Genomic DNA, 10,016 nt, shown 5'->3' with positions numbered 1-10,016 from the left:
AACATATCATCTTATAAAAACAAAAATGATTACACGAAACGAAAGAAAATAAATTTTCTTACATTTTAAAATAAACAGTTCTAATAACAGGTCCTAGAATTCTACAAAATAATTGAAATTATATAAGAAAAAATCAATCTTAAGAAAGGTTCAAATAATGAAACATAGATGGCGGATCAGGTGAAATTAGCTCTAAGTTCGATTGTCAATTTTGTTTAAGTCGATTTGTTGTTTCAAGTGGTGCCAGATTGTTTTCGAAACAACTTACTTATTTCACACACAAATTAAACAAATGCCTAGTAATTAGAATGAATAGATATTCTAATTTGAATCAAATATTGGTCTCGTTTTTATAAACACCAATAAGTCACATGGCAAAATTTTCTTTGAAGAAATGCAGGCGAACTATTCAAAATAGAGCATATTTTTAACGACCAAACGAAAGGGAGAACTTTTCTTCTTCAATTACTGTTATGATATACACTCAGCCAGTACATAACAGATCTTCAAGTAAGTGGCAGGGTGCTTAGTGACTTTAAAACAAACACGACATATTTTTGTAATAAGCACAATTTATTTGGAGCAACCATGTCCTCGATTGAAGTAATAACATTCGAGTTTGAATCTATTGATTTGATGTTTGATGAGCAACTAATCGTTTCATCGTTTTCATTATACTGTTTTTTTCTGAATGAAGTTTAAATTACTTAATTAAGCTCTCGGTCCTCGTACACTAAGATTACTAGAAATCAATAAATCAATTTGAGGTATATAAACTCAAAAACTAATAATGTAAACTAGTAAATAAGTATATAATAGCTTTTAATCAAAATATGGCTCTTTCAAACAAGAACAAACTAAGAAAAACAAAAAATCACCCGAAACAATATACATTTGTTTGTTTGTTGCGAATGATATCCTATGTAGCAAACCTAATTTACTATTCTCATTGTTTGAATAGTAAAATACTGTTAAAATCATAGTTTTGAGTAACGCAAAGGTTTATGTGACAAATCATATCCTTCGAAAAGGTGAATGTGAGAGCATGGAACTAAAGCTTTCAGAATGTCAATTCAGTAAACTTGAATTATCTCAGGTTTAAAATTTTTAAGCAGACGATTTATAGGTAAAAGATTCAAAACAGTTTTGGTTTAATTTTATTAAAAATATTGTGCGAAAGAAATGTCAATACTTTTGATAAAAAAGCAGTGTAAATAATTTTGATGAACCAGAGATTATCTATTAGAATAAAAAAAAATCAACAGAATTTTGTGCAGTTTTTGATAACTGTGTACAATGAAAATCTGTGCACATGGCATCCATTAAAACCTCTCAACTCATTGACAAAATGAAACGAAACGAAATTTGAGGAATACAATTGAGAAGATTATAATGAACATAAGTGAAACTGGAGTCATTTCTTTCATTTTATTGTATTGTAATTTTCACTGGCGGTTAGCAAAGACTGCGATGCGCCAAAGAGCGACAGAATGCCGCAAAGAAAGCGAACCTGTCATTCGCATCAATTCATCCTCTTCATCCCAAGTCACAAACATAATTTTGAAATTGGTATTAATCGAAATCTTTGTGTTCACCTACTGCTTTACTTGAAACACTTTCGATTTTAACTAAAAAAATATACTACTATAAAAAATTGTATATCATCTCCTTTAAAATTAAAGTCATCTTTGACAGATACATATACTCATTGAGGCTTCAAATGAACAAATAAATAATTCTTGTCGTTGTCACCAGACGATTTTGTTCTAATCGATCTAGATTAGATGACTGTCTGAAAAAACTTCGAAAACCTCTAAAAAGTCTGCAAAACTGCATAGTTCGCTAAAAAGGAAAATTCATCAAATTCACATAAAATCTGCAACTTGGTATCTGTGATTCTGACGCTCATTATTTCGCAATTCTGCGACGATTCCGTCGCATTCTATGCTAAGCTGAAATTCACAATACTAATCGAACCAATAATCGTATGAAATTAATCGATTACTGCGATTATCGGAAAGAATTCAATCGATTAAATTTCATTCGATTAACTGTGCCTTTACTCGATTACTCGATTAATCGATCGATATTACGACATCTCTATCCACTACTTTCGAAGCTTGGGTTGGTAAACACCGAATCTTCACACTAAGATTTAATTCCTTTGTTCGGTAATATTTTTTAAAAGAACTATATTTCGGTACATGAATTTTATTTTACAATAAACAATTCATGGGTAGTGTGCTTTGTTATGGCATAACACTTTGAGTAAACTTACATTTACCGAAATTTTGAAGTCATCACTCGTTACCTGAAATTGTGGAGATGCACTTTAGTTGATTTTGGGTAGGTTTTGACCCAAAATTAGGTAGCGGCTGGTAAGAGTGAAGTTCTTCGACACATCCTAGAATGACTTCCAGACAGCGAAAGCAGGGTCTAGAAGGCACTTTCTATAAATAATCAACAATAATTTGTAGTTATAATACTTACGGATAAGATCGTAGGTTCTCACATCTTCCTTTTCGACTAATTCCAGTTCTTCTAATGACCACCGAAAATTTTCTCCAAAAATTTAGTCACAGAACAGTTGCGTAGTGCCAAGCAAAAATGCAAAACGTGACATTTTTCTTGCCGAATTTCGGCAAAAGCCAACAAATATTTCGAAATTTCGGTAAAGGCATTGGCTGATTTCGGGATAATTGTTAATCACTGATGAGCACAATAATATTAAAGGATCGAGATGACTACCCCGCGATATACCGGACGATGCGATAAACTCATTGGAAATTTATTTCTTAGTTATGATTGCTGACAGAATTGCGAACAGAATCCAAGTCATTTCAATTTAGCAATCGCGATATCGTGGTTAATTAAATTAAAGGGTGAGAAAAGATCAGTTTACATAACGTTATATTTCAACTCATTTGACATTCCATCAGTGACGAAGGACATAAATGACAATAGGATGGTGGTTGTTGAGGATTTATGCATAAAGCCATATAGAGTTTCGACGACGTATTGTTAGCAGTGGTTGATAATCGATGTCAGTACAACCTTTTCAACCGATTTAGGATTTATGGATAACCGATTGTGTAGGTATAGAATTTCGAATGAAGAGTCTTTACTTAATCATTTCAAAAGGTGAAAATAAAAATCAATTTTTATATATATACACATACCAAACATTTATTACCTATGCTTTCAAAACTCGTACCCCTCGTCATCCGCATTTGCTTTTCTCTGGCGCTTTTCCTGTGGTGAGTCTTTCTCCATGCAGCGCTTCCGATGTTTGTAGAATGTCGGACGATCTCCGAAGCTCTTGCCACAGGCGGGACACGTGAATGGGCGTTCGCCGGTATGCGTGCGCCGATGGTTCATCAGTTGGCCCTTCTGGGAGAACCCTTTGTCACAGAAGTCACACTTGAAACGTTTCTCATCTTCATGAATCAAACGGTGACGGGAAAAGTTGGACTGTAAACTGAACCGTCGCAGGCAAATGGTGCACTGCCACGGTTGCGTCGGATTGTGCGTCTCCATGTGGTCCTTCAGCTGAGCAACAGAACAGTGATGTTTGTCGCAGATGTCACATACGAACCGATCGGTGTGGATATTTTCATGCAATTCCAGTTGTTCGCGTTCGAGAAATCGTTGTGGACATTGTGAACAGGTAAAATATGGATAGATTTCATTTGGATGACTGTCAGTTATGTGATTTTTCAAATCAGCCGATCGACTGTACACTTCCTGGCAGATGCCGCATGGAATAGATCTTGGCACCTTCGGTTGATTTTTATGATTCAGTTGGCGATGCTTAGCATAAAGTGCCTGGGTGAGAAACCGTTCCTCACAGTGACGGCACTCGTATGGCAAGACATTTTCATGCAGCAGCGAATGTTTCGTAAGCGCCGTGGAAGTTTTAAACGTGGCTTCACATTTGTCACATTTATAGGGCCTTTCCTTCGAGTGAACAATATAATGTTTCTCCAAATTTGCTTTTGTCACGAACGTTTTCCCACATAGCTTGCAACTGGCGGCTGGTACCTTCTTATGAACGAACAGGTCGTGCTGTTTCAGTAATGCATCTGTCAGAAAGATTTTGCCACACGATTCGCATTGGAAAATTTTGTTTCGCCTGTTGTAACGCTTCGGGAGTGTGTGATTCGTTCCATGTTCTCGATTTTCGTGAATTTTCAAGCTCTCCTTGGCACTGAAGCAAAGCGAACAGAATTGACACTTTCTTGGGCGAATAGTGATATCATGGCAGCTCAGATGACGATTGTAAATTGTTACTTTCCCAAACGTTTTATTGCAGTCGTCACATTTGTAGTCTATTTTCCCTGCGTGTGCAGACGTCAAATGTGCCACCAACTCATCCGTATCTTCCAAGGATATATTACAAATATAGCATTTCTTGGCCAGGATATTCCTTAAATAATCTTGTCTGACGGGTTTCGGAGAAGCTGGCTTTCGCTCTCTTTTCATTTTGATTTTTTTGGTGGCATCCAATTTAATCTTCGATTTCTTGCTTTGCTTCTTACGCTCCACCGGAAATGATTGCTTCCTCTTGCGACTTTTCGATTCACCACGTTTCCTTACAATCCTTGCCAATGGTTGATTGTCTTCATCCGAAGACGAATCAGCCTGCACAACTATTGCTTCATCGACATCGTTTTCGGGATTTTCTTTCCGTTCGGGTTCCTTCACTGGACTACATACGGATGTGGTTGCTTCTTCTACCGGTGCCGGGGCTTCCTCATTTGGCTCTTCTTTTGCCTCCAACAGGACCGTTTCTACTTTCACTGAAACATCGGAATTATGTGACTCATTTCTCGCTAAATTCATCAGTTCACGGTAATTTGTTTCCTGTTGAAGCGTTTCCTTAGCCCAAGACTTCAGAACGTCTATTTTAATCAAACAACGATCACAAATTTCAGTGAGAAAATCATCCGGAGCTAAAGAAACTTTCATCACCGCACGGATAGTACTACTCAATGATACATGCTCCATTTTGCCTAATTTAGAGTACATTCGAGAGCGGAACTCGAAACGTAGACATAACCGGCAGCTGGAAACTTCCACCGGGTCACCATCCCTGGAAAAGTTCCATATAATATTTTCAGTTCATGGAATAACAACAAACTTACGCGTTTTTGAAACAATTTGGCTCCTGATATTCTATCATACCCGGATGAGCACCACCAGAGAAATGGGACAAACAGAGTTGCTGCTGAGAACTGTTTTCATCCATCGGTGGAAGACGAAGACCTGTGGCGAGCTCAATCGCCGTTTTCCATCGCTCTACCAATTTAGGACTGCGAGGAAATTCAACCAGATACTCCTGATTAGATGCATTACAATGAGGAACAACGCAAATCATTATTCAGGCAAACATTGATAAGCTGATCTGTGAAAAATCTCAAAATATTGAAAGAAAATAATTTTCTGAGTAAATACCGCCTAGCTGTCAAACTCTTAATTACACCGAAAGAAAACGTCTAACAGATAATTTGCATTTAATTGACGTTTACCCGCATAACCAAAACTGCTAACTGGTACGGTTTGGATTATATAAAAAATGTTTTGTGTTGTGGTAATCGCATTTGTTATGGCAAAGCAAAGCTTATGTATTACATTCATTTTGTAAAATTTGACATTTTTTTTTTGCCCACCACACTCCCCCACATCAAAAAGCTTCAATTTGAAGCCCCCTGGTAGTGGACGCAACTAGTCTCAGCGGAAAAACAAGAAACAAATAGACACTGGCAATAATAATACTAGAAATACAAATTTAATTTTGATACAAAGTCCGCTGAGATTCTATTTATTCATGGTTTGATGTGCAATTTATTAAAGTGGAATCCCAGTGGAAAAGATTTCCTTTTAAGGGATCCACAATTTAATTACTACGCTATGTTGGAAAGAAAGTACAAATATTTTAGATAATTAGTTATTAATATGAAATACTGTTGACGATAAATACATTACATTATAAAACAAAAAACTAAATTAGCTAAATATCTCGTTCAGTCTGTGCTTAAAATGGTACTTTAGTCTAGCCGCAAATGCGGCACGATTGCTTATTCCTCGTATGTCAGGCGGAAGTGCATTATATTTAGTTGGACCAACAAAAAGGATCCGTCTTTGACCAAGGCTTGTAGCTGCTCGAACACGAAACAAATTGTTACTACGGCGTGTTGTTCTAGAATGGGATATAGTTGGGAACTGTAGGTTATGGTGTACTGTGGATTCAACAGACTTCACAACCGTTTCATAGCATTCAGAACCATTGCATGTCTGATGGTTAATAAATAATTGATGTAAATAAATCTCGGGTAATTTTTCAAAAGGGCCCCTCTCAGCAGGCCGTTCAATTTTGTTTGTCTTTGAGCGCTCGTTGAACGACATATTGCACGAAATATTCGTTCATATTGCTGGAACGTTTTGTTGTTGTTTTTTCTCTTGCAAAAATAGTGTGAAAATTACGTTTTACCTTCACCTAGAAAGAAAATGTGTTGTTATTCTACGTGAAGTAGAAGTATTGTGCAGGTACAAGGGGCAAATCACTCTAAACTCTAGACAATCTCATACTAATAAACTCATGTCATTCCAAAACAATTTTCTCTAATCTCTTTTAATCCCAACTAGTCCAGATAAATTTGGGTAATTTAAAACTAATCCAACCTAGTTTTGCCTAATCTTGTTTGAAGTGTATCTGTCATTCGAGCTCCCACGCAGAGATGCCATTTATACAGATTTATCTGTATTATACAGATTTTTACATGCGCATACAGATTTAATACAGAGTACAGATTTTATACAAATTTCTCAAATTAAATACAGATTTATACAGATACCACAAATAATAAGAAAGAAATAATGAAACTTTTCCGTCTGAGCGTGTTTGATTACCCATATTCAAATGAAAATTTTTTCGTGCAGCGTCATGAAACTTTATTGTCAGACTGAAAAGTTTTATGACCTGACTTGACGTTGCGTAATGGGCGTTTGAATTCCATGTTTGAATTCCAAGCCATCATTTTCAAACGAAAAAAATATATGGATTTACAATTCAATTGTGGTTGATAACAAAAACAATTAAATTTCGTCGTTGAATGTTCATGTCCGTGCGGCAAGGACTTACGATATAAAGGAATGCTCTTTGCATCTGCCATTCTATAACAATAATCTAATGGAATAACATCTTCAAACATCATTTTATTTCCGAAATTTCCTTTCTGAATACAGATAAATACAGATTTTTTATACAAAACAATACAGGTTTTCTATGAAAAATATCTGGCATCTCTGCTCCCACGTTCACAGCTTCTTATGTCAAAATAATGCTTTTCCAGATCTCGGCTAAACTTCTCTAATCCCATTCTAATCCAGCGAGATCCCTGCTAAACTTTTTTACTCCCGGTAAAACTTGTTTGAGTTCAGACAAAGTTTAGAGTAATTTGCCCCTTGTGCAGGTATGTATTGTTAGTTTAAACAAATAAGTGGAAAAAACTTCATAAATTCTGCAATAAAACTAGTCCAACGGGGCTTCAACTCCTCATGTTAAAAATGGCTCAACAATGGACCTCTGTCTGCCGGGTTTGTTGAACGAAAAAATGGCATTCGGTTCAACGGTCTGTTTCTAAATCGGCAAACGAAGGTCCCGTGTTGGCCTCTTGTCGAACGATTGATTGGACTTTCATTGTACCAATGATCCAAAGTATTGGACCAATGAAAGACCACCGTTGAACGTTTTTTTTTTTCTAAGAGGGGCGTATAAGCAAGTGACAGCTTCTCTTTAATCACTCTCTCTTTCGATTATTGTGATGTGATTAAAAAGATTTTCTTTGATATCACTATTCTGTTTGAAAGTCGAAAGTTTCGGGTATCATTTCATGCAAAGAGTTGAGTGATAAACGTGGAAACAGCTTGTTAATTAATAGAAGAGAAAATAAACAAAGAGAAACTGTCACTTGCTTATACGCCCTTTTGAAAAATTAACGGAGAAATAAATATCAACATCTATAAAACGATGAAGAAACGATTGGTAGAAATCACTGATTTTTGGTTTGGGTAAAAACATACCATTGATACACAAGTAAATCTTTGTTACGTTGGGATTTTATAATTTCAAGATGGAGTGGTCTGCGATTTCTCATGTATTATTTGAATAGGACCCCTCGATTAAATCTGTTCATCGTCAGTTTCATTCTAATCACCGTTTGAAACTAAACAACAAGCGTCTGATCGCGCCATGCTTTGTAACTATGATAATGTTTGTTTATGTATTAAGTTAACCATTGAGAAAGCGGTTAGATCTTGTTGGGCTTTAAGCGTTTGATGACCGAAATACTGGCACAGTATGTTTTAGCGGTTTGTTGTTTTTTTTTTCCTACAAAAAAAATGTAAAAATTGAGTGTTCTCTACATATAAAAAATGTCTTGTTATTCGACGTTTCTTAAAAAAAAATAGGTAACAACTACCGAAATTCTCCAGTAAAACTAGTCGAACGGGGCTTCAACTCCTCATAATGAAAATGGCTCAACAATGGACCTCTGTCTGCCGGGTTTGTTGAACGAAAACAATGGCGTGCGGTTCAATGGTCTGTTTCAAAAAAAGGCAAACGAAAGTCCTGAATTGACCTCCCGTTAGACGATTTATTGGATATTCATCGAACCAACGGTTCAACGCATTGGACCAACAGAGGATTTATGATGAACGTTTTTTCCTAAAAGTATGAACAGTATGAACAATATTGAGCAATTTTATAGCATACCCCAGTGTTTTTAAAAATAAAAAAGTAAAAATTACTTAGAATTGTTGTTAAGAATTTATTTAATTTGGTTTTGTATTATCCCACGAAGCATTGAAGTCAATGGAGATAACAAATAAGTTTTTTGTAAATAAATCTGGTGGGCGGGGTTGTACCAAATACAAATAATTATACCCCTAAGTCCCATACAAACGAACCGCCAATGTTTGGTTCACAGCCTGAACAAGTAAGCCTAGCAAATTACTCCCTTTCATTGCGATAGTTTGAAAATGTGGAAGGAGATCGTTTCTGGCAACACTTTATGCTAGTTGCTACGGTGCAAAACAAACTTGTTTGTTTATGTTTATCGTTACTGTATTAAACTGCAACAATCAGTCTAAATATCACCGGCACTAGCACAAAAGATGAAAAATGAACACAAACACCCACGAATATACAAATATCAATACAGCTAGTAGTATATTTATACAGCTAGTAGTATAATAAGGTGGCTTAACCATTCTAGATTATTGTTTAACTTACATTTCAGATACTACGACCCCCAAAAAAAGATTTCGTACAGTGGAAGACTTAAACCAGGTTTTACCATAATGAACGCGGAAATAGTCGCTATCATAACAGCATTAGAGTACGCAATAATTCAGAAAATAAATAAATTGGTTATATTCACAGACTCCAAAAGTGCATGTCAATCACTAAAAAATCAAGACAATAGACATAACTATCTTATCACAGAATTCAAAAATTTAACATTAGATTACAACATTAATTGTTCAGTGGATCCCGAGTCACATAGATCTGATAGAAAATGATAGAGCAGATCATGCAGCAAAATTAGGCACTACTAGAAACACTATAGAAAACTACAATCTCACATTAACAGATCTCCAATCAGCAGTTAAAACAGAACTTTGGCAAATATGGCAAGATAAATACAGTAATATATCTGAGGAAAAAGGACGATTCCATTTTGAACATTCCAAATTAGTATCACCAAAGCCTTGGTTCAAACAATCATGGCTTAAAAATCATCATCTCACCACATCAGAAACAATAGTCTTATCTAGAATTAGAACAGGTCATACAACAACCAAAGAGAAACTTGCGCAATGGAATTACTTACCAAACGACCGCTGCGAATACTGCAATGTTACTGAAGACCTGAATCACATTCTGTACAACTGCAGTCAGTTCGATACAATTAGAGTTTGCTTTCCAGTATTACATAACAAAAAAACACTTAGCG

The 10,016-nt window shown here is 35.8% G+C and overlaps 1 protein-coding gene and 1 long non-coding RNA gene across 2 annotated transcripts; one reads left to right on the top strand and one right to left on the bottom strand.

Moving 5' to 3' along the window:
• Positions 1-2,177: 2,177 nt before the first annotated feature.
• LOC131436509 (uncharacterized) lies at positions 2,178-3,160 on the top strand. Its single transcript, XR_009230633.1, has 3 exons — positions 2,178-2,346; positions 2,537-2,882; positions 2,940-3,160. It is a non-coding gene; the product is annotated as an uncharacterized LOC131436509 (long non-coding RNA).
• Positions 3,159-5,462, bottom strand: LOC131436508 (zinc finger protein 431-like). Its single transcript, XM_058605251.1, has 2 exons — positions 5,145-5,462; positions 3,159-5,092 (listed from the first exon to the last, which is right to left on the bottom strand). The coding sequence occupies exons 1-2, from the start codon at positions 5,375-5,377 to the stop codon at positions 3,202-3,204; spliced, it is 2,124 nt and encodes a 707-aa protein (XP_058461234.1). The 5' UTR covers positions 5,378-5,462; the 3' UTR covers positions 3,159-3,201.
• Positions 5,463-10,016: the final 4,554 nt, after the last annotated feature.

Source organism: Malaya genurostris, chromosome 3, assembly GCF_030247185.1.
Source record: "Malaya genurostris strain Urasoe2022 chromosome 3, Malgen_1.1, whole genome shotgun sequence".
Lineage (NCBI taxonomy): Eukaryota > Metazoa > Arthropoda > Insecta > Diptera > Culicidae > Malaya > Malaya genurostris.
Note: the sequence above shows the minus strand (reverse complement) of the source record. Positions and strands in the feature narration are given on the sequence as shown.